This window comes from Pseudopipra pipra, chromosome 23 (genome assembly GCF_036250125.1).
Source record: "Pseudopipra pipra isolate bDixPip1 chromosome 23, bDixPip1.hap1, whole genome shotgun sequence".
NCBI classification, from domain to species: Eukaryota; Metazoa; Chordata; class Aves; order Passeriformes; family Pipridae; genus Pseudopipra; species Pseudopipra pipra.
This window is the reverse complement of record NC_087571.1, coordinates 2,360,102-2,386,365: the sequence shown is the minus strand read 5'-3', so window position 1 is coordinate 2,386,365 and position 26,264 is coordinate 2,360,102. Positions and strand designations below refer to the sequence as shown.

Sequence of the window (26,264 nt, the reverse complement as noted above, 5' to 3'; positions counted from 1 at the left end):
ACACGGCAGGGATCTTGGCTGCCCTGGGTGATTGTGTCTGTACAAAGACAGCTCCAAAATGCACATTAACAGGGAGATGGTTTTCCCTGGGGCAGGGTGGGAAGAGGGGTTAAAAAAAATTAAGCTGGCAGAGCTGGAGGAAGGTCTCCAGGGAGTGATGAAAAATCGGGCAGAATCATCCCCAAGCCACCAGCACTGCTGCTTTTTGGGAGCTGGTGGAGGCCAACAGCGAGGGCAAGAAATCTTCATATCTTTAAGGAAAAAAAACCCAGGAGCTGTAGGCAATGAGCTCGACTTCAATCACTGGGAAGATACTAAAACAACCGATGAAACTATCATAGCTTGTAAGGGCCGGGAATTTAATAAAGTGAGGAAAAAAAAAAACCACATCCACCACCAACACGAGTTTGTCAAGAACAGATCATGTCAAACCAACCTAATTTCTGCCTTGACAGGATAACTAGACTTGGTGGATAAGAGGAAAGCTGTAGACATGATATACCTTGACTTTAATAAGGCTTCTGATGCCGGTCCCACGTGGCACCTGGGAGGAAAGTGAGGAAGCTCGGTGTGGATGTAATCGCTGGGGCTGGGGGCAGAGGGGAGGAGGGAGAACAGCCCGTTGACAAAGCACTCTCCAAGAGCTCTTATCTATTATTTACAACCATGCCAGGAGGGCAACCTACAGCAGGATTCCTCCAGGGTCTGTCCCGAGCCCTGCTCCCTCCAACATTTGCATTTAACTGTTTGCATCACAGGGCCAGGCTGATTAAAATTCCTACATGATGCCCAGCCAGGAGGAGAGAGGTGAGAGGGCTCCAAGGGTAGGACCAGAATCTCAAATCTCCTCTGGAAGGGAGCAGTAGGAAATCCAAGAGGGACAACTGTGATGTGATACATTTAGGGAGGAAAAATCAAACAAATGTAGAAAGGAGAAGAAGAAACTCCAGGACCACAGTGTTAGAGCAGCCCACGAACTACAGGGGCATCAACCAGGCTACAAAAGGTGGCAAATCTCAATGTGAGGGTTGTAAAAAGGACAAAGGGGAGTCGTTTTGCTCCACTGTGTTTAATGCAAGGGCTCAGCTGCAGGACTTCAGCCCGACCTGGACACCAGGCTTTTGGAAAGCTCAGGGTTGAGTCACTGCAACTAAACACATTCTCACCTACCCCCTGACCTGTGCTGACGGGTCATCTTCCTTCCCAGCCCTGAACCCTGCAGCTGGAGGTTCCCTTTCTGCTCAGATCAACTGAAGTGCGTTTGCCACAGTGCAAGACACACATCTCTGATCGATGCCCTGCGATTGATTGCACGTCCCAGCCACGAGTGCTGGGAGAATCCAGGGAATAGCAATGAAAGGGGGAAGAGATGCAGGCAACTCCAGAGGAGGATGAAAGATGCTGGGGTTTGCTTTGTCACAGAAAGAGAAGGTTGAGTAAGAACTGACAACCCTCTTCCCTTCCACAAATATCATACGCACGAGGCAAATAATTATTTGCCACATCCCTTCAAAGAGGCAGAACAAAACAGCCTAATTTGCAGCAGAGAAGAATTTTTTGGGAACTTGGAATAACTTTAAGGCTCGTGAAGCCCTTGCAGAAGGGCTCCATCGCCTTCACCCACGAAGGAGGTCCCACAGGTGCCCAACTTCACTGCAGGGTGACATGAGCTGGGATCCCACCAGCCTTAATATTCCTATAAGGTCATTCATCCACAGGCTCTGACATTGCAACCTCTCAGGCTCCATGAACGTGTTGCAGCAGCATAAACTGGACCAGGGACTGTTTCCTCCCACTGGCAAGTACAAGTCATCTCTGTGACATTCTTGAGATCCGAGCTCCTGCTCACCAGTGGGAGCAAGGGCTCCGCTGTCCCAGACTGTGTGACCCCACAAATCACAGCAAGCCATGCTCAGCACTTTTATTCTTTATTGTTACAGCTCAGACAGCTCCATTATTTATCCAGATTACTTATTCGTGTTCCATTTCCAGGGACAACCCGCTCCACTGGATAGAGAGATCTCGTCCCTCCATCCCCAGCTCTTGTCCCACTTTCTGTGGTGTTTGGACACTCACTGCTCCTGTAATAACGTTGGCTTTAACCAGAGAATCATCTCATCCATCCCAGCCCATCACAGGTTCTCTCTCACACCACTCCAGGGTTCTGACGAGGCGAGGATTGAGGAGGCTCAGCCCAAAATGACAGCTCAGCCTCACACGGTGACTGACAGGAGCGCTGAACGTTTCCCGAGGCAACTCAATCAGCCCAGGTTTTCTGGCCGTGGTTAAAAGCTAAACCAATTCAGACAAATATCACTCCAACCCAGAGGGACAGCGAGGGCTGGTCATTAAGAGCAGGGTGGCTGCTGGCTTGGATTTAATAGAGCTATCCAATGTATTTCCACCCTCATTTCAGGGCTGCACCTCAGAGGGCAGATGGGCCTTTATTCTTTTTGGAGGCTGAAAGGTTATTGTGGTGGTAAGTGCCTGTCTCCAAGCTTAGATCACACCATTTACCCCCAGGTCAGACCCCTGGGCACAACTCTACCTCCCAGACAGGTCCCTTCACCCAAGCTGAGTGGGACTGGTGGCCCCCAGCCCAGTGAAACACATTCTCCTTCCCCTGCAGGGCTCAGTTCCCCCATCTGTAGTGCTGACATTAAATTTGCACACCTAGTGACAAAGCATTTAGAAAAGGGAAAGTATTTCTAAGGGGAAAACACATCACTGCCAGAACTTGTGATGCTCCTCTGCCAAGCCCCACATGGATCCTGCACCTCCAGGTACCATCAGCTCAAACCCACATCTCCAACATCTGGCCTCTCCATCACATCTCCCTGTGGCACACAAAACTTCCCCAGGAAAACACTGAGGGGAAAGGAATAAATCCCCCTCAGAACAAGTGACTGAATTCCCCAACAAGATGCTTTGACTCGTGTGAAATCGAGGGAGGTCTCTCCCAGGAGCGATTACAGTCGGAGCAGCCGCCTAACGAGGCTGCAGACAGCACTCCAGACACACATTCCTGACTGCCAGACAGAGCTCTGCGAGGGCTGCACCCCCTTGCAACGGGTGCTGAGCACCTCTGAGATGAGCAGCAGAGCTGAGGTTGCTGCTGGCGTCAGAAAATGCTGAATAGAATCAGAGAATGAATGGATTGGAAGGGACATTAAAGCTCATCCTGTTCTACCCCCTGCCATGGGCAGGGACACCTTCCACTAGCCCAGGTTGCTCCAAGCCCTGTCCAACCCAGCCTTGGACACTTCCAGGGATCCAGGGGCAGCCACAGCTTCTCTGGGCAACCTGTGCCAGGGCCTCAGCATCCTAACAGACAAGAATTCCTTCTCAATATCCCATCTAACCCTGCCCTGTGTCCATGAAAAGCCATTCCCCTTTGTTCTGTCCCTCCAGACCCTTGTCCCAAGTCCCTCTCCAGCTCTCCTGGAGCCCCTTTAGGCACTGGAAGGGGCTCTCAGATCTCTCTGGACCTTTCTCTTCTCCAGGTGAACCCCCCCAGCTCTCCCAGCCTGGCTCCAGAGCAGAGGGGCTCCAGCCCTTGGAGCATCTCCGTGGCTGAGCCACAATCACTCTCAACTCAGAGTATCAGGTGCAGTGATTTTTAGTGAGATCCTTTCTCAGTGTTTCACCAGCCTTACTGAAAAATCCAGGGCCAAAACAAGAACTCCACCTGACCCTGTGTGATCATCTCTCCTCTCTGGCTTAATCCTGGACATCCCCCCAGCCACGGCCCACGGTCATCACCGACCTCCCACCAGCACCTCCCTCTCACCACCTGCAAGCAGCCATCTATTTCCAGGTCACTTTGTAGAGAGCTACAACAAGTGTGAAGCCCTAAGAAACAACATTCTGAGTGCATAAATACTCCCAGCTCCAACTTCCAGCCTCTCCTCCGAGTCGTCCTTTGAGGTGCAGAGCGGCGGCTGAGAGATGCTCTAATCAGTGCATCTAATTTCAAACAGTGTAAGGACCATGTTATGCCTTGGGATAAATGTGAAGGGCTGCCATTGAAGTGAAAGAGAGGTAGGCACTTCAGAAGCTGGAATTTGGCCTCAAAAAATAAAAAAAAAAAAAAAAGAAGCCACTAAAACTAAAATATTAGAGTGCATTTAAAAACATAATAAGGCAGATTAGCAATCAAACCGAGTGCCTTGCTGGGGGACTGATAAGTGGGGAGGATTCCAGAGGCACACACCACTACTAAAAGGCAGCCAAAAAAGCCTTGTTTAGAGTAAAAGCAACTTTTGATCCAAGATCCAGCGTGGAAATTCATTTTTTCTCATGCATTTTCCATGAGAGAACAAGCCCAATCAGCCTTGTTTTAAGCAGCAATGCTGAAGCTCCCACCTGGAGCGTGCTGCACTGGGAGGGCTGGGAAATTGCCCAGTGACTCAGTGGCCTCCTCCCTCTCAGAGGTATTCAAAGCACTTTTGACTCAGTCAGGGAATCACTTGACCCCACCTGATCCCAACTTTCTGAGCTACGAAGTGGAGGAGCTGCAGAAATCTTCCTCCTTCACTAATCCTCCTGGAATCGGGTCCTGGAGTTTATTTGCTCATTAAAACATCCATGCAGGAGACACCTTTTAGCTCAGCACTGTCCTAAGAAGTGGAGTAACCATGGGGAGGAGTCAGCCTTGGGGATGGGCTGTGGGGAAGGGTGGGGAGGATGGGGAATCTTCTCCCCTCAAAGATTCCCTCAGTGATTCTCGAGACACAAACATCTACAGAGACATGTTGAGCTGCAGAGCCTGGAGCACTTGTTGCTACAGCTCCAAACCTTTCCCTGCCTTCAGAGCAAGGGATCAATACAGGTTTTGACACCCATCAAGCTTCCATGTGCCTACAGGCCAGCGAGGGGTGACACAGGGCCACCTCCACTGAGACCTGCTTCTGTCTCACTGTCTCCTCAGTTCCTGCCTTTGCAGAAATCCTCCTGCACAGGAGAGCTTGGCAGGTTCAGTGCCCTGAGACTGCTCTGCTGAGGTTATTCCCAACCAGATACAAGAGCTGGATTTTGTCTGGTTTAGGTTTAGGAAGGCATCTCTCATACTGGATCTTGGAAGCTTGTATGGTAACCATATTATAAAGGAGGGCAGATGGCTCATGGTCAACCCAGATTTCACCTGTATCACTCCAAAACATGGCTCAGGTCTATTAAATCTCTAAAGTGTTTGTATAACTCATGGGACACCTCCCTCACCCCACCAAACCCCTTTAGGGTGTCAAAACCAGCATATGATCAGGGCACCAGAAGGTGCTCCCTGTGACAGGGCTGGAGCTCCGTGCTCCAAGGAAATGGGGTGGGGAGTGTTTCTTCCATGGGACCTGGGGCCCCACTCATGAAGGGGAGATGAATAATAGTCCTCATGCCCTTGTGGGTCCCTCAGCTCAGGATATTCTATGATAATCAGGATCCCTGTGGCATCTTCCCAGCACGGTCTGAGGGGCTTTTCCAGGCTGATCCCTCCCAGCACATCCCATACATTCCTGGGGTGCTCAGCTCCCTCAAAACATGGGGTGTCCAAGCCTTGTCACTTCAGCTGGGGTCAGGGAGACTGAAAACATAAGTGTATAATCCTTTCACAAGTTAATTAAAGCACCCATCCATCCTTCAATCAAACCATTAGCCATGGGTTTTTACAATTAATTATTTGGAACCAAATCAAACAAACAAACAGACACAGAACGAAGAGAGAAAGCAAAGCAGAGATGGGGCACTCCTGCAGCAGGGAGGCTCATCCATGTCTCCCAAAGCAAGACAGGAACTCCTTTTAGCCAGCCAAGGGTATGCTGGAGGTGGGGACCTGGTTCGAGTTCGGATGTTATCTCAAACTCCTTCTGTGACCTTGGGAAAACCTCCTTGTCTCTGTTTGCTGTACTGCCAGCCCCTCATGCCACGACCCACTGCTGTGCCGTGCCCTGCACGCCCTCCTTTGCCCTTGGCAGAGCCCTGGAGGGCGAATAAACCACAAACAAATGATTTACAAACCACGAGAGCTCTTTGCTGAGGCACTTGGGTGGGCAGCAAAAAGCACTCCCAGTCCTGATCTGACCCCAGCCCAAGGGCTCATGGAACATCTGCAGGACCTCAAAACGAGCTGAGAACACACAGGAGGAGCCTTTCCACCTGCAGGGACACCCGGGAAGGGCTCCTGAATATTGCAAGGAGGGCAAGCAGCTCTCCTCCTGCTCCAGTGGAGGCTGTGTCCCAGCTGAAGCTCCCTGCCCTAGTTTATCTCCTCTTTTCCACGATCTCTCTCCTTTCTCAAAGCTTCATTTCAGCTCAGGTATGCGAGGGGAGAAGGGGAGGTGGGGAACAGGGAACCATCCTTCCTTTTCTCTTCTGTTTTCTCCTGCATCTCCTTCCCTCTCATTTGCTGTCACGCCCTCGCTCCGTCTCTTATCCCCAACCTCCCTCTCCTCCGTGCCCTCCCTACTCCCCATCAAGACAAGGTTTAATGTCTTTCCATCTCTTCCCGGGTAAATTGCAGCGAGTGTGCCGGCTGCTCGGGTGGAACACGCTGTTTTATACGCGCCATAAAAGGAGAGAACTCTGTAAACAATATTATTTTTAATAAAATCCCAGTCTTTGGCAGGCCAGCTGCTTTTGTGTCTGTCTTAATTTAATCAGACGATCGGCTCTCTCAAGCAGCAAGAGGGAATGAAAAGCATTAGCAAGGAATCAAGGAACTGGTGAGGAAGAGACATGATTTCCATCAAGTGCTTTCTGGCCCAGTGTGTTGCTATGTGAGCACGACCAAGTTTTCAGGAAACAGATTCCCAAAACAACTTTGTCAAGGTGCAGGAAGGACACGAGCGCGTCTGGGCGTGACACTCGTTCTGCAGCGCTTGAAAAAGCGCTGAATAAAGCCAGGCTTAAAGATATTTTCAGTCAGAGCAGATCCCTGACACTCTCTGGTGGGATTTTGGGGTGTCCTGCACAGGGCCAGAAGTTGGACTCTGTGATCCTGATGGGTCCCTTCCAACTCAGCACCTTCTGTGGTTCTGTGACTGTGGCTCTCCCTGGGCACTGGCAGGGCCTCTGGAATACCCCACACTCCCCAAAATGGGAATTCTGCCCGCTTTGGTGTCCCTCCAATGCTTGTACCTAAGTACAGCCCCCTAAAAACCAGCATCCCCCAGCTCCCTGGCCATGGCCAAACCCCAACCCAGCCCCATTTGACATGATTGACATGTCTTGACTCTTTGACACGTTTGGACTCAAAACCAACCCAAAACAATGATAGTATTAAGGAAAAACATTAAATTCTGCAAACATATTCCTAAAAATCCAGTCAAGGCTGGATCCAGGGTGGATCCAGGGGAAGAGCCTTCTCCAAGGAGGTGTGGGGAGGAGATGGTGCCGGCAGCTGGAGCGAGGGGAGAGGGAGGGCAGCCCCGAGCACCTCTCGACTGGCAGCATCATGAGCAGCAGCTGAGTTTGAAAGGTGTCACATCCAGACAGCCAAAACCTGGCAGAAGCAGCTGATTTTGTGACACTTCTGTTCTTCAAGACCAAGCAACAGCCAGGGAGCATCTGCCATGCACAGACAGATCCCTGCCCTGCTCCAAGACTTCGAGAGGCCACACTGCCAGCAGGCTCAACGCTTGGCCCTGATGTCCTGAGCCTGAACACCCCAGATGTGTTCCCTGCCTCCTTCTCCCGCTTCTTTGGGAGTTTTTAGGCAGTCAGACCGACCTGGAGCAAAGGGCAGGACTCCTCAGGTTTGGGAGCCACCAAAGGTTCCTCTGCTCTGCTCAAAGCCACGAATCCTCCAAAACACTAATCCTCAAAAATCTGGAATAATGAGCGCTAATTACACAAAGACACAAAGTAAACAAATTAATTGATATTTACTTGTTTACCCAGCCACCAAAAAAAATGTTAATGACTTTCACATGTATTTTTAAGACATTAAAGCGTGCTAAGGCGCAGCCATAAATATCCCCAGCAAAGCAAATATGGTGCTCGGCACTGCAAAGGAATTAAAATTAGTACTTAATTACGAGAAACCGCTCGAAGTTCTTTTGCTACCATTAATCACTTTCAATTATGAATGTAATTATAAGTCATCTTTTCTCTTTGGGTGGTCGCTGCTGGGACCCGAAGCGGTGACCCTCTGCTCCAGCAGAGAACACCCTGCTTTGCTCACCAAATGACAACTCCTCGCCGACTGCGCTGATGGGATCCATCAATTAGTGCCTTTCCCAAGCTCCTGAGTGCTGGGGGCACACAAATAAGGAGAGGGTGAGGAGGAAGATTGAGTTACTTCATCCCCTCGCTCGCGCTGATTTGTGCGTTACCCACCCTGAGCAGAGTCAGGGCTACCGAGATGGAGAAGCTGATGTGAAAAATAGCCCGTCCTCAAATCATTAAAGGACGAGATGATAATGTTATCTCTTGCTACGAGGCAAATCAAAGCCTTGAGAGTTCCTTCCCTGCGACAGGAACCGCTGCAGCGGGGACTCAGGGCAGCCAAGTCCTTGCAGGCAGAAGTGGAGCGTGTTAGAGGGCACAGACAAAATCTTGGCCCTGCTCTCCCCCTGCCCCTGGGTCAGCATCACCTCCCGGCATTTTGAGATGGAGCGTGCTCACTGCAGAGGGAATTTGCAGCTATGGATCAGTCCTCAGGGGGATCTGCATCAGGAGCCTGCGAAACGTAATTAAGAGAAGCAAATTTATTAGCCACAAGCTCAGATTTCTTTTTTTTTTTTTTTTTTATGAGGGAGGTGGCACTTTTCTTCTGGGTGATTTGCAAATCAAAAAAAAAAAGGTTGGAAACTCCCACTCTGCTCAGTGCTCAGCTTCCATCATCGGTTCAGACTCCTCGAGTGGAGCTGGGGATGTGGAAATGAAGCCCTGCTTGCAGGCAGAGAAATGAATCCATGAATCAAGGCAGCTGCTGGCAGAGCACCCCCAACCTGGGACAGCCCTGATAACCCTGACACCCCCACACTGCTGCTGCCTCGACTGGCCCCCAAACCCCCCCAGCCTCCCAGCCTGCTCCTGGCACTGCACAGCACCAAAGAGGACCAAAACACAGAAGACAACGTGGAAAATCAAATGGAAACGTTCCCTTTTGGTTCCCTTGGTACTTCTGCACAGGGAATGTGATTAGACCGCCCTTATCTTGGTGGGAACAGTTGTTAGCAATAATGAAATCATCCAGTCCTTTTCTTTTTGAAATCCAGCCACATCCTTTGGCTCCAGGAAACAGGGGCAGTGACATGTGCTGTTTTCATAAAAAGCCACAAGACAACACATTTCATCGCAGTAAATTCCCTTCCCTCAAGTGAAGAGCGAAGGAGAGAGGCTTCAAGGACGAGGAAAGTTCCAGCCAAAAGAAGAGGCTGAGCTGAACTTCTGCCCATGTGACACTTCACAATCTGAAGGGGGTTGGCTGATGACAACTCTTGTTGCTTTCATCTCTCTCCTTCTGTCTCAGCTCCTGCGAGGATAACAGGAATCATCCGTTGAATTTCCGCGCTGACGTGACATCCAGCACGAGGACTCTGCAGGGAAAGCCCAGCCTCTGGAGGATGGACACTTCTCTCCACGTGTCAGCCAAGAGTCCGAGGAGGACTCGGGCCAAAACCTCCACGTGTTTCTCCCAAGAGCGACTCGTGACCAGCTTGGAGCTGGGAATACGGTTGTTAGGCTGGAAATCCAGCCAAACTGGAGGCAGCTCTGCCTCCTCTGAGGAACTCAGACTGACCCCTCAGCTCACGGGACCTGTGATTCTTACATGAAGAATGTAAGTGTAATTAAATCATATCCCCTGTGTGACAGAATTGAGATTAAACTCCACCAAGAGGGTTCTTCTGGCTGTCTCACAGTATATCCAGGCACTGCCCATCCTGGATCAAAAAAAAACAACCCAGGAGTAAGTATTGGAGAGAACTTGTACCTGTGAAAATGGGTTATTGCAAATTTTAGTTGCTGGGGTGCCCAGGCAGGTTCTGTGGTCACAGTCTGTCCCTAAATCCTCTCTGCTTCCCAAAGCTGCTGTTGGTAGTGCACAAACCTCTACTCGTTCCCTAGAATTCCCTGACAGGAGGCTGGAGCCAGGTGGGGGGGTCGGGCTCTGCTCCCAGGGAACAAGTGACAGGACAAGGGGAAACAGCCTCAAGCTGTGCCAGGGGAGGTTCAGGTTGGATTTTGGGAAAATTTCTTCCTGGAAAGGGGCTGCCCAGGGCAGTGGTGGGGTCCCCATCCCTGGAAGAGTCCAATGAACGCGTGGACATGGCACTTGGGGACATGGTTAGTGCCGAACACGGCGCTGGGCTGATGGTTGGACTCGATGATCTGAAAGGTCTTTTCCAACCTTCCCCATCCCGTGACCCTGTGATCCTTACCTCATCCTCCCTGAACCTTCCACCACGTGGGTTCAGGTCCAGATCGAGCTCCAAATTCCCTGCTGGCTCTTCCCCTCAGCCAAAGGTCAGCCCAGAGGATGACAGAGGAACGTGTTGCCACCCGGGTGGACGACACACACGGTGACTTAGCCCCTGAATTAAGCAGGCCCCATCCTGGGCTGCCTCCTAATTAGCAGGCAGGATTTTGCATCCTCCGGTCCTTGGCTGAGTCCCCCCTTCCCTCTGCTCCTCTCTTGTTCTGTTCACTGAGCTAATTGCCGAGCTCCTGCACCCTGGGTGTCTGCTGCTGGTGGAGAAGATTAGTATTTTTACAGAGGGGGAAAAGGGAAAAAAAAAAAAAGATTAAAAAAAAGATTGTGTTTTTTAAAGCAGATGAAAGGAGAGCCCAAGGAGATGTGCATTTGACTCTCAAACACGCTCCTTCAAGTCTCCCTCAGCAGTACTTAAAGGCGTTTCCAAAGCAAGACTTTATGAATGCCAAATGAACCCGGTGCCTTGTTCCTCTGCCACGAGAAAGGGGGGAAAAAAACCCTTATCTTTTATATACAATATTTCCTTTCTGACTGAGACTGTGCATCATGCATTGCTACCACCAGCCCCACTTCAGACACCAAGGCTGACCTTCACAGTGTCACGGGGATGCTGCTGGTTCCCAGGGCTGGAGCTGGGCAGGGGTCAAGGAGTGCAGATGGATCCAAGCAGCCATGAAGGGTTTCACCTGCTGCTCTTGGAAAGGGCGAGGTGAGAACCCCATCAGTGTGGAAATGCTGCAAGTCTTGCTTTCCATCGCTGTGATCTTGGATGACCCAGCCAAACCTGGGGTGTTGGTGGATGTGCCACCCTCCAGAGAGCTTTCTTGGTCAAGAAGGATGGAGGATTCATGAACCAAGAGGGAAACAGCAGCAGCCCAGCAAGCCAGGAGGGCACAGGGGAAAACGCCCCCCTGACCATCCAGCCCTGCAAACCATCTGCAGCATCACCTCTGCCTCTCCACGGGATGCTGGAGGGTCCTCGTGTGGGTGTCCTGCACCCAAAGTCTCCCTGATTTCATAAAGGACGAGCAATAAGCACATCAATGTATCTAAACACCTCTGGCCACCTGGGTCATCAAGTCAAGGCCACTCAACACTCCTCCAAATGCAGCCAACAGCCCAATCCAGTGCCAGGATTGATCCCACCACCCCTCCCTGAGAGTCCTCACTGGGCATTTCCAGCACAACCACCTTCCCCTACCTGTGAAATGGGAAGGAAGTGCCTTTAGCTTCACACAAAAGACTCTGAGGAGAAGCTGGTCCACACTCTCGGGAAAACACCCATCCAAAGGAAGTCTTGGGATCTTTAATTAGCTCCAGTCTGTGCTGTTTGAGCTTGTTAGGTGCCATATAATTGCTAAATATTATTATTATCTCTGCAGGTACAGCAGTTTGTTAGGATAATGATAGTGATTGACATTTCCCTGGCATCTTTCATCCCAACCAGTTCCCATATCACTCTATTATAAAACACTCTTCTGCCTTGATTCTCCATATGTCTCCAAACTGTCAACAGGATCACAACCAGCTCCATGTTGCCAAAAGAAATTAAGGCAAGGCGGCTCATGGAAGTTCACAGGATATATAAGAAGCTGAGCAAGTTCAACTTTAGGCCTGAGAACACAAGTTGCACAGGTATAGATGGTATAGACAGAGATATATGGGCTCTATTTCCACATCAACATGGAGCAAAGCTGCAAGATGTCATTCTGGAAGCCACCAGAGCACCCAAAACCCTCCCTAGTCCATCCCCATCCCCTTTTCCTGGCAAGCAACAGTGGGTACCACAACCCAACCACCACTATGAAAAATATATCCCCGGGACAGCAAAGCAGAGGGGCCACCGAGTGATTAATTGGAGACTATCAGTTTGGGATAGGTCTCTAAATTCTCATTAAGTCAGGTGCTGAGGCATCGCACATTAATCCAGAACATTTCCCCTTCGGCCCAAACAAATAAATAACTCGTGTATAATTCAGGGAGAACTGGGTGGAGCCATCTCTCCCCCTCTCACTGTCGCCTTCCAACTACCCAGTGAATAAAACATCGCCCACAAATCTATTAGGCTAATTTTAAATCCTGACAATTTAGCAGCACTTCAGCAAGATAAGAGCCATTTATTAAAAGCCACAGTTCATTAAGCCAAATGCTGCTGGCGTATTTACTCAGAGAAACGGGGCTGGGCTCGGCTCTCACCCAGACCAGAAGTCCCCAGAGGAGCAGGAGTGATCCTATTTCACCCAAAAAGAAAGGTCAGCATGAACCTTCACCCACCCTGAGCCCACGGGGGGCTGTGTGTGCTTCCCATGGCAGGGGCTGGGTGTCAGTGGTGCCTCCTCCCCTCCTGGATGAACACGGAGAAAGAGTCACAGGATGAGCTGCAGGTTTGTCACCCAGGGCTGTGTCAAGTCTCCAGGAGCTCTGTCAGAGAAGCAGCTCACACAGCACCATGTCTTACACCACCCCACTGTGGAACCATTCCCAAGAGGATCAACACCCCAACCCAGATCAGACACCGCGTTGGAACCGCTCCTGCCAATGGCAGGCACAGACTGACTTTGGAGAGGGATGATCGCTCCCAACCACAAGCCAGGAGAGGGCTACTGAAGAGGAATTGCTGCTTGTCAAAAGTACCAGATCACACCCAGAGCTTTCATTCCTCCCAGCTGCCTCCTGACATCGCTGCTGATCCCCCACACTGTGCCAGGGCATCGGCTCCCAGGGGCTGTGACGACGACAGAGGGAGCTTTGGGATGCAGGGAAAGCGCTGGAGGTGGACTCGCTGCTGTGAGCAGCCCTGCCCCTGGGAGCTGGGATTTTTGTCAGCCTTCACCCAAACCGAGACACAACCACAACCTGTAAAACCCCGTGTGAGCCCACCTTACACCACCGAAATTTGCCCTGTGAAGACGTGCCCGAGCACAGCCTGGCAGAGCAGACAAGGCTTTGCCAGCGTCGAGGAGCTTATTCCACTCAGGAGCCACGTGCCACACGGAACTAGATGATTTTTAGGCTCCCTTCCAAGCCAAACCATTCCAGGATTCTCTGATTTTACGGTTCCCAGCAGCGCAGGGGTCTCTGCAGGTGAGGAGGGATGGCGAGGGGCTCGGTGGCACCCGAGGGATGGAGCCGGGAGGGAGGGAGCTGCGCCAGCATCGCTGCGAGGAGCCGGCAGCAGAGGGCAGTGAAGAAATCCCATCTGGCAGAGTTTGTGAGTGTAATTCATTCCAGCGGGAGATATCCAAGAGACTTTATCAAGTGCAATTGTCCCACTGCGCCTTTCACCTGCACACACTCGCAAGACAGTCTGGAGTGACTGCAGAGTATCCCTTTGCAGTCAGAGCTGAGAGCAGCATTATAAAGGTGAATTAACATTTAAAAAGAACGTAAAAAACCCAGAACTGTTCTAATGATGATTAATGGGAAGCTATAAGGGAGGCCGTGACCTCCTAGTGTCATTAAATGGATTGGCAGGTTTCTGAGCATTAATTATAAATAGCCACAGGAGTTTGAGTGCTTAGCAGAACGATGATAAATCCATGACACAGGCACAGGGACAAGGAGCCAGGAGCGTGGGGGAACACGTGCCTGTGTGTGCATGCACATGGCTGGGTGTGCAAGGGAACATGGCTTTTCACGTGTGTCACACACAGCAAAGAGGCAAAAAGCCAAAAAAAAAAAGTGGCAGTGAGTCCATTTGAAGATACTCCTCTGTTTGGGTGGATAGAAAAATGAGTAAATGATAAATTAGGCACTGCCACTCAATCACATTTTCTAAATGTTTTATATCCCAAAAGCTATAAAAGCAATATTCCTTTCTGGCCTTATTGGAGCCATTTCTGGAAGGCAATCACATCTGTTCCCTCAGGGATTTGAGTTGAATTGTGCCTTCATTTTTTTTTTCCTTGCCTTTTTTTCCCCCCTCCCCTTTCTATTTACTCTCTAGCCTTTTACCAAAGCAGGGTCAGAGCTTGCATACAAATAGGGAGGAGGAGTGAAAAACCAGCGATGAACAGACCAAAAGTGGCTGCAAACTTCCCCTGGCAAAGCCACAGCTGCAATAATCAGGGGCCACACGGATTTTGGCAGCTCCTACATTAATATTTCCTTTGCTTTAACGTGCATTATTCCACCACTGCAAGGATATTATGGAGATCTGCATCCCAAGGCACTGCTGTGCTGAGCCACCCAGCCTGCCTGGGATTTGCAGTGCTGTACCAAGGGTATCACTATTTCAAGAGCTCTTGGAGAGATGCTCAGGGATTAAAGCCCAAATCCCTCCCTGCATCTCCCAGGGACCCAGAGGCACAGCCACACAGGGGGGTTTGCTCCCCAGAGCAGGAGGTGGGTTTTTGCAGGAGTTCACTGGAAAGGGAGGATCAGCAAAGTGTCAGAGCCCTGGGATGGAGGGTCTGAATAAACATGGGATGAATGGAGCCAGGACCTGAGGCTCGTTAATGAGCTCTCCCAGTGAACCACATCGACTGTGGAGGGGGAAGGCTCCTCTCCTGCCAACGACAGGAACAAAAGCTCTGGCTGAGATGCCAGAGGGGCAGTCCCATTCCTGGGCATCCAGACACACACCCCTTTAGAATTCAGAAGGGAGGCTGGAGGCTCCCAGACCTGGCACAGCTCTGCACCAGCAGCCACATCTCCCGGCACCCAGCTGAGACAGCAGCCCCAGAATCCAGCCACTGGGCAATTCCCTCGGGATTGGGATCCCCATTTCCTCCAGTGCTTCTCCTCCCCGCTGCTGTGGGTAGAAACCCACTGAGTGGGTTTCTGCTCACTCTATGGGGAAGCAAAAGCACAAGCCAAAATCCCCTGCACGGAAATTAAAAATATTCCTGTTTAGATTTAAGTCTCATTACCTTGCTGGGCTCTCCTGCATTATTTCAACTGATTGGAAAATGGTGGCAAAGGAACAAGTTCTCCATACAATTTTCTCCCGATCCTATTAGTTGCAATACAATTACAGTGAATACATCAATTCTTCGTCCCAGCAGCTCCTGGAAAGAACCACCTATTAAAAGCTGCCTTATTAATGGAATTGTACATCCAGGATTAATCGGGCCGCGTTGGCCATTTCCATTTCTCACTCCACAAGTGCTTTTGTTTGCTTAATAGGCTGAAGTAACTTGAGAATGACACAACTTAGAGCTTCCCCCATTTGCTGTGCGTATCGCCAGCAAATTTAATATCCCTGCCCTCGCCAGCATCGCTCTGTGATAAAACCTGGCATGAGCTGCCAAGGAAATCCACCCCACAGGGTGGGCAGGGAGACAAGGGGCTCTCTGCCTTTGGCAGAGCGACCAAGAGGAGATTCCTCATTGATCCAAGGCTTTAAACCCAAGGGGAAATGGCAACACCAAAAAATCCTGCCGGAGCCAGCTGGCTGAGAGCCAGGCCACCACTGGGATATCATCCCACGGGCACTTTGAAAGCTCCCTGGTGCCCCAAAGAGCATCACCCCCCAGCCAACTGGATGTAGGGGGTCCCCTCCAGCCTTCCCTGCTCCCTGGGAAGCCCCAACCAATCCTAAGCCCACTCTCCAGCAGCTGGAAGCAGGGACACTGTTTCCTGGCACAGATATTCCTGTGGCAGTGGAGTCAATGCATGTTGAAGCATGGTAATATAGTATGACTTTCCCCTTTAATGGAATTTTTCTAGCCCACTAGGAAAAAAAAGGCTCCATTAGCCAGACTACAAAGGCTCCTACTTATTAGTATTTTAGAACAGCGGCAAAAACATTTCTTGAATCTAATTATTGCTGACAAATATGAAAATTGAAATCAAAGTTAAATTTTCAGCTACAGTGCCTCATTCGGCAGCGGCTCCCAACGATTGCATCAACACATTTATTCTGCTGAGCAGGCTCCGAGATTGGGGCCCCCCCTTCCCCTCCAGCCCACCCCTCCATCTTCAGAGGCATTAACTCTGACATATTCATCTCAACAGCCGGGGCCACGGAACCAACTTCATGTTTACCAGTTGTACGCAGACGACGGATCGGAGTGAGGCTTCCAGGGGCTGGAGGAGCAGGGAATGGAGCTCGCTGCTCCAGGGAAGAAGGGAACAGAGCTTGCTGCTTTTTGGTTTTCCCCTTATTTTCTTAATTTATGGTCCTTTATTTCCAACTTCGCCCTCTCCAATCCCCTCCCAACCCGCCCTCCAAAAAAAAGAGTGATCTTAAATTCCTCAAGACAGAGGATGTGGAAGGGAGGGGAGAATGGAGAGAGGGGGGGAAATAAGGGGGGAAAAAAAAAAGCCTTGTCAACATATTTCCTTTCTCCTGCCTCCCCCCCAACATACTGTAAAAATCAATCCCCTTTGTCATTTTGCTCTGCTTGTGTGAATGTTTAATGGCTGTCGAGGGAGATAATGATTGCTGCTAGGAAATTCATTTCAGATTTGCTATTTATAAAGTACTTGGTGCTCAGGTGGGAAATTAACATAAGGAAGGGGGAAAGGGACCGAACCAGGCAGCAGGAGAGGAGGGATGAGCTGCTGCAGGGCTGGTTGGAAGGGGTTGGAGCCCGAAGAGGATCTGCAGCTCATCCCACCTCTCCTGAGGGAAAAGGCTTGGAAGGAGCAGGAATAGCCACGCTGGGGGTACACAGGTGCTGCCAAGCACCGTCAGCCCCTTTCCAGGATCCACTCATGGATGAAGGACACAGAGCCAGGGGTATCCCCAGGTGCCTGGTGGATTTTGAAGGCAGCAACGCCCTCCCATCATCCACCACAAAACCTGACACAATCCCACCACCAATGACTGCACCCCGACTCCCTCTCCAGCCCCTCACCCCTCTGGGTTCACTCCAAACCCCCTCCCTGCAAAGCCCCTCAACCTGTTGCCACGTGCTGGATTTTTGACTCCCGAGGGAATTCCCATCCGCAGCGCAGCCGGATCCCGCGGAACGCACGCTGCCATTGAGTTGCTAATTCCTCCTCTCAGAAGTTGCTTTTCACTTTCTGATTTTTCAATAATAGGCTTGGTATGAATCCCTTAAGCTCCCGAAATAAGCTGAAAACCGCTTTTCCAGCCATTTACATAAACACAAGTGGATCAGAAGGAATAATCATAGTTTATATGCATTATTTGGGGGCTTTGGAGACGGTGTCTAATGTGATGTCAGGTTTTGAAGCCCAAAACACACAATGGGAAGTGCTGACGTGCAGAAAAGCTGCACAAAGAGTAAACAATAAATAATACACTTTTTTTTTCATGGTGTCCTCAATGACAAGGAGGTTTTGGCTCCGCCACCATCCCAGCCTCTAATGGATCATGGATCCTGCTCCTCGCCAGCTTTGTTCCTGAAAGGGCTTCATTAAGAGAGATGTCATTCATCCTAAATCCAAATTCACCTCGTGCCAGCCAGCCCTGCTGCTCTCCTGTGCCTTGGCCCACTATCAAAACGCCGGTGCTGGCTTTGGGAATTGACTTTGGAAAACTAAAAGTCTAACGGAGGCACCCTCTGATCTCTAAATACCATCTGTCCTGCAGAAAGGGAATAAAAGCTAAAACCACCCAAACTGACCCGGGAGCTTAGTGCTGTTCACCAGATAACTCCTACCAGAGGGGAAAAAAAAGCCCAAAACACTTAAAAAGAGAGAGAATATTATGGTATTAATGAACCTTGCTTTGCTTCGAGGGCTTGTCATGCTTCCAGCGAGGCGGGTCAGGTTTGGCTTTCAAACCGGTTCTTTAAATCAAGAATTCCGTTTCTGGTAAAATGGAAACATTAGCAGAGGATCTGTTTTGAAGAAATAACAATACAAAATGGAACGAGGCTGGAGACTCCAGGCTCTTTGATAGTGCTGGAATGTGGCCTTCGGAGCTCTTTCTGTTTTGTTTGAAATCACTTCCCAACTCGGTACATAAAGCTCCGAATCTGAACATGAAAAAAAACCCGCTTCAAAAAATCGATCCTTGCTTTTCCCAGAATTTACTTTCAATGGGAATTTGCGATTGTACTTTTCCACTTCGTTTTGGAATCAGAAAAGCCTAAAACACTCTGCTTGGTTGCTAATGTTGCACAATTTCCTGTGGCATTTCCCACTCCTCGGCAGCTGCTGCCTCCCACCGGGAGTCACGGGAGGATGAGAACCGGCCCCGTGGGCTGAGCACTTGTGGTTTTTTAAGCTCCTTCCCAACCTAAATCAGGGTTTCCCCATGCTCAGCAATATCCAGGAAAAGATCCCATCTCTAGAAGTGCTAAGGCCAGGTTGGATGGGGCTTGGAGCAACCTGGGCTAGTGGAAGGTGTCCCTGCCCAGGGCAGGGGGTGGAATGAGATGATCTTTACGCTCCTTTCCAACTCGAGATATTCTGGGATCTTTTTCTGTTATTTCCCATAAAATTCCAGCTGACCACCCGCTCCCATCGTTCCTCCAAGCCAGACCCACCACAGCTCCAACAGTGAGCACTTGGTATGAGCCACAGCTCAGCAGGTGCCTCACACGAGGTGCTGAACATCCTTCCACCTTCCACCCACCTCCAGAGGGTCCTCAGTGCAGCTCCAGGAACCTTTTAGCCTGGCAGCACCTTCATCCCTCTGTCCCCATCATCCTCATGGAAAGGCAGAGGATGCTGTGTCCGCTCCCATCAGTGCTTTAAAGGAAATACTCCAACCACCAGGGATCCTGGATTCCCCACCCAGCTGCTACAAAGCTTTTTGGAGCCACAGCTCCTTTTTCGGCTGCCCCTGATTAGTAAGCGAAGCATGTGGGAGCTGGAGGAAGGGAAAACGGAGGGGGGGGTGAGGATGCCAAGAACTGAACGCTGTCTTTAGTGGGAACAGTCAACAGGACAAGGGGGTCGAGGGGTCAATTAATTTACAACAGCTTTCAGCATTACACATATTAACTGTTGAGCGCATCAAAAATCCATGATATCCTTCCCGGCGGCAGAGAGCAGAGCCCAGCAAAGGCAGCACCTCTGATTTATTATTAACCAAGAGCAAGGTGCTGCTTCGGGAAGGAGCGGGGGGGAGGTGGCCACGGCTCCAAACGTTCCAGGAGCAGCGGAGGTGGGATGACTGGAGGAGGCACCAGCACCCTCGGAAGGGCTGGAAGGGTTGGAGTGCCCCGGGGGAGGCAGTGACAGGGAGATCATTCCTTGTAATCCTGAGTTTTCGTAGAATCCCAGAATGGTTTGGGGACATTAAAGCTCATCCAGTGCCACTACCCCCTGCCATGGGCAGGGACTCTTCCACTACACCAGGTTGCTCCAAGCCTTGTCTGGAGCAAACAACTGGCCTTGAGCACTTCCAGGGATGGGGCAGCCACAGCTTCTCTGGGCAACCTGTGCCAGGGCCTCCCCACCCTCACAGCCAAGAATTCCTTCCCAATATCCCATCTAACCCTGCCTTGTGTCCATGGGAAGCCACTCCCCCTTGTCCTGTCCCTCCAGGTCCTTGTCCAAAGTCCCTCTCCAGCTCCCTTGGAGCCCATTTAGGCACTGGAAGGGGCTCTCAGCTCTCCCAGAGCCTTTTCTTCTCCAGGCTGACCAACCCCAGCTCTCTCAGCCTGTTTTTTTGCCTACAAAAGCTAAAGGCATGAAAACCCCATGTGCTGAGGCACAGGATGCTGGCTGGCCATGGGGCACAGCACTAGGGCATGGACTGCCACTACAGAATCTCAAAATCTGGCACCTTGCTCATTTTGGCACTTTCTGGAAACCCAGAGCTCAACTCCAAGTCCAAGCTGCAGCTCCAAGCCTTTGCCATGAACACCTGAGATGGATCAGGTTTGGGTCCCACTGAGTCTAACAGGAGATTTGCCACCATCCATCAAAGGAGAATGACCAGTAATGCTAAAAAAAAATCATTTTCCCCCTCTTTAAAGCTCTGCTCTGAAAGATGACCCTTAACTGGGGAACAAGCAAGGAAAATCTTGCCCTTTCTTGCCACTACTGAAGTTTGGGAAGCAAAACCAAACATGAATGAGGGTTTTTTCCTGATCTGCACGGCCAAATAGTTACACCCCACAAGGTGTTTCTCAAGCTGTGAGAAAGCTGGAGTGCCTCCCCTCTGTCTGGCTGGAGCTGCCTGGGAAGCAGAGCTCTCCCCATCCACCTCCATCCCGCTTTATCACAGCAAACAGCGAGCCCTGCTCACCAACCCGACCCAGATCTGTCAACTGATCAATCTTCCCCATAGGGAAAAACTAAAATGGGGGGGAAAGGGAGGGGGAAATCACAATATGGGTATTTTTAAGTGAAAACTGCAAGAAAAATACACAAAGCAGACGGTTCCAATCTTGTGGAACTTCCAATATTGTGCTTGTCTCCGTCAGAGGAAGGCAGAAAAGCCACAAGCCAGGGTTATCTATCATGCTGGTCAAAATGCCTACATGGAAAAGAAAAAGTAGCTTTTGCTAAGCACAAGGATGTCCCAAAACCGGGTGCAGCCTCCAGAGCATCCAGCAGCAAAGTCTTGTACAGAGGGGTGGTCCCTGTGTTGCTTCAGAAGTTTGGTTTTACCAGAGGAGGTCTTTTCCAAGCTCACAGCTCCCACCTGCTTATCCAAATGGTATTTACTTCCTCTTGACCAGTCAGGGAGGCCCATCCCAAATGTGGGAATGGCAGAGCAGTCCCACACCACCTTGGACTTCCACTATAGAATCCCAAAATCCAGCACTTTGCTCATTTTGGACCCTGTTTGAAGCCAAGAGCTCAACTCCAAGTCCAAGCTGCAGCTCCAAACCTTTGCCATGAACATATGAGATGATGCTTTTTTGCCTCCTCGTGTTCCCACTTTAAATAACCACAGGCACCTTGTTCACACCTAGATTTTGTGAACAGCAAACAACAACATCCTGGGATGTGTCAGCATTTATGGGACCTCACATACGTCCAGTCCACAACTGGAGCTCCTAAATCTGTTGTAGCTACAACACAAACCAACTCCAGCCCACGTCCCCCACAACTCTGAGGTTACTCACTACACACAGCAACTTTTTGGATAGAGCCATTACAACAGCTTTACCATGTCCTGCCAATCCCCTGCTGTGTAACCAGCTCAGTGCAGGGATGCTCCCACAAAAATTCCCGTGGAAAAGCCCACCTGCAACTCCACCGCCCAGCCCAAAATCCCAAACATTTTTGGGTGCCATCCCAGGGCTTTGCACAACACAACCTGTTTTCCAGTGGCAAAGGTCTCCTCAGGTTCCTGTTTGCTCCACTGAGGCTTAAAAATTAGCCAGTTAATCCCACGTGGTGGCCTGATTTCCAGAGGTGCTGGTACCTGCTTACGGCTCCGCCTGGAATTAGCGGGAATGACGGATGTTCAGCCACACTCCAAATCCGGCCATCCAGCAACTGGAGTTCATTCCCCTCCTTTTATGTACTGCATATAACTGGGTTATCTAATTGTGGAGGTATTGATTATTACTGTTATTACCTATTAAATAGCTATTTTCTGCTGTTGGGGTGAATATCACATTTTATTGACCTGCATGGTAACTATTAACCACATCTAATATTTTTCCCGAGGAACAATAAATCCAAGGATTCACAAAAAGATGTCGATACACCTAATTTTTCTTATACACATTCATTAGTGCAATTACCCTTCTGCAGGAACTGCCAGAAGGTTTCCCCTCCCGCCTCCACCCAGGGAAAGTCCTTCTGGGACGCGCAGCCCCACAGCCCAGCTGGTGATCCCAAATCCTGCCCTTCCCGAGGGGAAATACCCAGCCTCTCCTCCCTGTGGATGTGTCTCTGAGCCAGATCCAGCCTTTCCATCACACACCAGCACAGCCTGTGTCTCAGTTTGGGAATTATCTGCATCCCAGCCACATCGACCGAGCTAATAATTCTTTGGGATGAGGAACGCTCCGTGCAGGATGTTGATGTATGCTATTATTTTACATACCTATTTCAGCTTCCATGCTTATTAGAATAAGGTCTTTATGCTAATTTGTAAATCAAATTCCCATAATTCTTGGCTTACTGATGCTAAAGGCCCAGCTAAATCTTCTATGACCTTTTAGCCTGGTTAATCCTTTTCTGTGCGGCTGAGGAAAGAGTTCCCTCGGCTCTCCCCCTCCTGACTGCTGGGGTGGGGGGTTTTGCCTCTTCCTCGAGGATTCCATGTGGGGTGTGGGTCAGGGAGACCAGGCACATGTAAGACCACCCCTCTCCTTTCAAACAGGGAAAGAGGGGAGAGAAATTGCTGCTGCTGGGTCCCCGTTTAGGGATATCCAGGATTTTCCTTGCTGCTATTTAAAACTCCCCAGAGGACACGGAGCACACACAATGAGAGCTGTGTTGCCAAACAGCCACTCACTTCCCAATGCCCGGGGCCATCCCAGCCCTTGCAGCCTCCACCCTTCCCAACTTGTGGCTGGACCTCTGTCTTTTCCATGAGTTGATGCAATGGACACCTCCAGCTCATTCCCAAGGGGATGGAGAATCCAAGCCAAGCTCCCTGGCCTTGCTCTCCAGCATCAACACCCAACAGCTCCCTTGATGTCCAACCACTCTGGACATTCCAGGGCTCAGAGGGCTCCTTCCTGACGGACACAACACTCAACAGCTCCCATTTCAGGGCCACAATTCCACAAATCCCACAGCGAATCCGCAGGACTTGGAGGACCTACAGATGTTTGCACAAGTGCAGGTGGTCAAACACTTCTGAATTACCCACTTCACGCTCTGCTTTCCTTTGGAGAACACTCACAAACCACTTTTCCTATTGTTTGTTTGGCTGTAAATAGGGAAATGACCCGGAGGATGGATGGGCTGCTGCAGAGGGCAGCACATGTCTCTGGAGCTGTTTGGAGGAGATTTGTGCAAAGCAGTTTTTTTCCTGCAGGACAATAATTTTCACATTTTCCAACACAAACCAGCTCCACTTCTGGACACCAAATGAAAGGAGAAAACTTAAAAATTCCAAAAAATACTGTGAATATCAGAAGAACTAATGAAGCAGCAGAACATTACTGCTGATTTTCTTATATTACCTTTGAGGTGAATGACCCCACATTTCTCAAAACTCCCTTAAAAGGTTTGTGCCAAAATTCAAAATTATTTTTGCTAGGTGTTTTTTTTAGTTTTTAATGACTCTTAAATACAATTATGCAAGAAGGGACTCCTTCCCTCTAGTATCTCCCAGCCCAAAAAAGGCCCAAGGTTTTTGCTGCCAAAGGCTGCCCTGTGCAATATTTCACCCAGCACCCCATGGCTCTGCCCTGGGTCCCCCCCCCAGACCATGGAACAAGGTGGATCCCTGTTTTTCCTCATCCCAGCAGTGACTCAGGGACTTCTGGCACTCACATCAGACTCCTGCAAGGCAGAGAATTGGGGGATTTTAGGCTTGGGGAGGCAGCACATTCCTCCCCACGGCTCTGCTGCCCAGGAGAATTAAAAAAATGCTAAAGAAAGAAATAAAAAACCGACTGCTTTCTGATCCACAAGCTTTCAAAGGAGCAGGGAGAGGAGGCAGGAGAGATGACCAGAGGCAGGGAATAAGACTGCAAGGAAGCCAAGTCAGAAGCCCCAAAGCAAGCATTAAAAAAATAATAAAATAATGAAATAATAAAATAATGAAATAATAAAATAATGAAATAATAAAAGAAACGAAGCACAAATTCTGGGCAGGGGAGTGAGTGAGGAGGGAAAGGGGCAGCTTCACCCCCCTCCTGGGGAGCCCCCAACCCCGCAGAGGGGGGCAGCCAAGGGGGCCGGGGATCCCAGCCGCAGGGAAGCCCCCGGGCTGCAGGGATGCCGGCACGCCAAGCAGGAAGCAGCAACCCTGGGAGAAGGCGAGGAGGGAGAGCGGGAGGAAGGCGAAGAGGAGCGGTGCTCGGGGTGTGCTGTGCATGCTAAACAGCCCCGCGCCGGTGGATCCCGCACGGGCGGCTCTCGGAGCCGGCCCAGCGTGCCCAGGAGAGAGAAGTTTGTGGTGGGAGATGTCCGGTGGCTGTCCCCGCTCACGCCTCAGCCCCCCGCCCCGCACAGCACACCCGAACGCTGCTGCAGAGACCTCGGCTGGTGGGATCAGGCAGGGCTGAGCCGGGCACGGCGGTGCCCAAACCCTATTCCCAGCCCTCGGAGCAGCGCAAAGGCAGCTGGATCCGGCCCTGGAGAGGGATCGACCCCCCCGGGGTGCATCCGTCCTCAGAGGAACCGACATCCTCCCCCGCCGGGAGTGTCTGCATCCCCCTCGGGCGTGCAGTATTCCCTCGAGGAATACCTGCATCCTCCCGGGGGTGTATCCATGCTCCAAGGAGTGCCTGCATCCCCCCCCGGGGGTGCATCCATCTCCCTGTGGAATACTTGCATCCCCTCCGAGGGTGCATCCATCCCCCCGAGGAATACTCGCACCGCCCCGGGGGTGCAATCCATGCTCCGAGAAGTGCCTGCATTCCACCCGGGGGTGCATCCATCCCCCCGAGGAGCGCTTGCATCCCGCACCGGAGCCCCGGGAACCAGCCGCCCGCCTCGCACGGCGCAGCATCCCCCCGGCGCATCCCCCCGGCGCATCCCGAGCTCCGGCGGCGGCCCGGGGCAGGATGCGGCTCCATCCTCTCCTCCCACGGAGGAAACCCCGCTCCCACAGCCCCTCCAGATGGCTGCGAGGAGCCTAACGCGAGCTGACAGGCTCGGCGCTCCCGGCCAGATGGGGCTGGCTCCTGCCGCCGCTTCCCCCCGCGCCTTTTCCCATCGCTTTTTGCTCTTTTTTTTCCCCTCGCACAGCCCCCCCTCCCCTCCAAGCACCATCCCCCGGGTGGGGGGACAGCCATGCTCATCCGGGACAGGCTGGGTAAGGACTTCCCAACTCCCAGCCCGGCAGGAGCGGGGCTGCACCGAGTTTTTCGGACGACCTTGCTGGAAAAGCAAAGGCGGGGGGACGCACGGAGGAACCCCGAACCCCCCCGACCCTCAGCCTGTTGGATGCATTGATCCTGCAGGAATTATGCTGGGATGGCAGAGTCATTCTGCACCCCCCAAAAATAATCAGGACGCCATGGGAGAAGTGTCCACCCCGCCAACCCCCCCCTCGAGCTCGGTGCACCGGGAATTCCTCCGCCGTACCCGCATCCGCACCCCCCGCAACTTCACAGCGAGGCTGGAGACCCTCTCCCAAGCTCTCTTCCCGCCCCTGGGGTATCCTCGTCCCCGCTCTGGGGGGGATTCTCCCCTCCTCGGCCCCCCAGAGGGTGCTGCCGTGGGACCGCGCATCCTCCGCCCGCCCGGGCTGCATCCCCCGCGGCATTCCCTACCTTGGGAGAGGAGGAGCGCGGCCATCCCGGCGAAGATCACCCAAGAGACGGGGTGGTGCATTTTGGCCTGGGCCATGTCTTCTTCCTCCTCCTTCCCCACTCACTGCCGGGCGGGGAGAGGTTTAAAATCCAGCGTTTCCCGGAGCAAAGCGCAGGAAGGTGGAGGGGGGGGGGGGGCGGGGGGAGAAGGAAAAAGGAAGGGGGGGAAAAAAAAAAAAAAAAACCACGGGAAAAAAAGCACCGAAGGGTGGGGGAGGGAAAAAAAAACCCAAAAAGAAAAAAAAAAGGGGGGGGGGAAGGGGGTCGGAAGGGGTTGCAGGTGCGAGGACAGGCGCTGCGTGCCCGCCGCTCCGGCCCGCACACGCCGCCCGGCTGCAACACGCCGCCGGCCGCGCACGCAGCCGCCCCCGCGCCGCACTCATTGGCTGCGGGGCCCCCCCGCGCCGGCTCCCGCAACCCCCCGGGCACCCGCACCCCGCAAACTCCCTGCCGGCATCTGCACACCCCGCCTCCCGCAACCCCACCGGGCACCCGCAACCCCCCCGGGGCACCCGCAACCCCCCCGCCTCCAGCAACCCCCCCGGGCACTTGCACCCCGCAAACTCCCT

General features: G+C 51.6%; 1 protein-coding gene across 2 annotated transcripts in view; it reads right to left on the bottom strand.

Moving 5' to 3' along the window:
* The window catches only part of NTM (neurotrimin), a 356,205-nt gene extending 330,159 nt beyond the window's left edge, over window positions 1-26,046 (bottom strand). Inside the window, exon 1 of one of the 2 annotated variants that reach the window (XM_064634457.1) lies at window positions 25,657-26,046. In XM_064634457.1, the coding sequence (XP_064490527.1) occupies window positions 25,657-25,732 (76 nt within the window). In that variant the 5' untranslated portion in view covers window positions 25,733-26,046. The remainder of the gene's footprint in view (window positions 1-25,656) is intronic. The other variant, XM_064634453.1, reaches the window with a different exon arrangement.
* Between the last annotated feature and the right edge of the window lie 218 nt (window positions 26,047-26,264).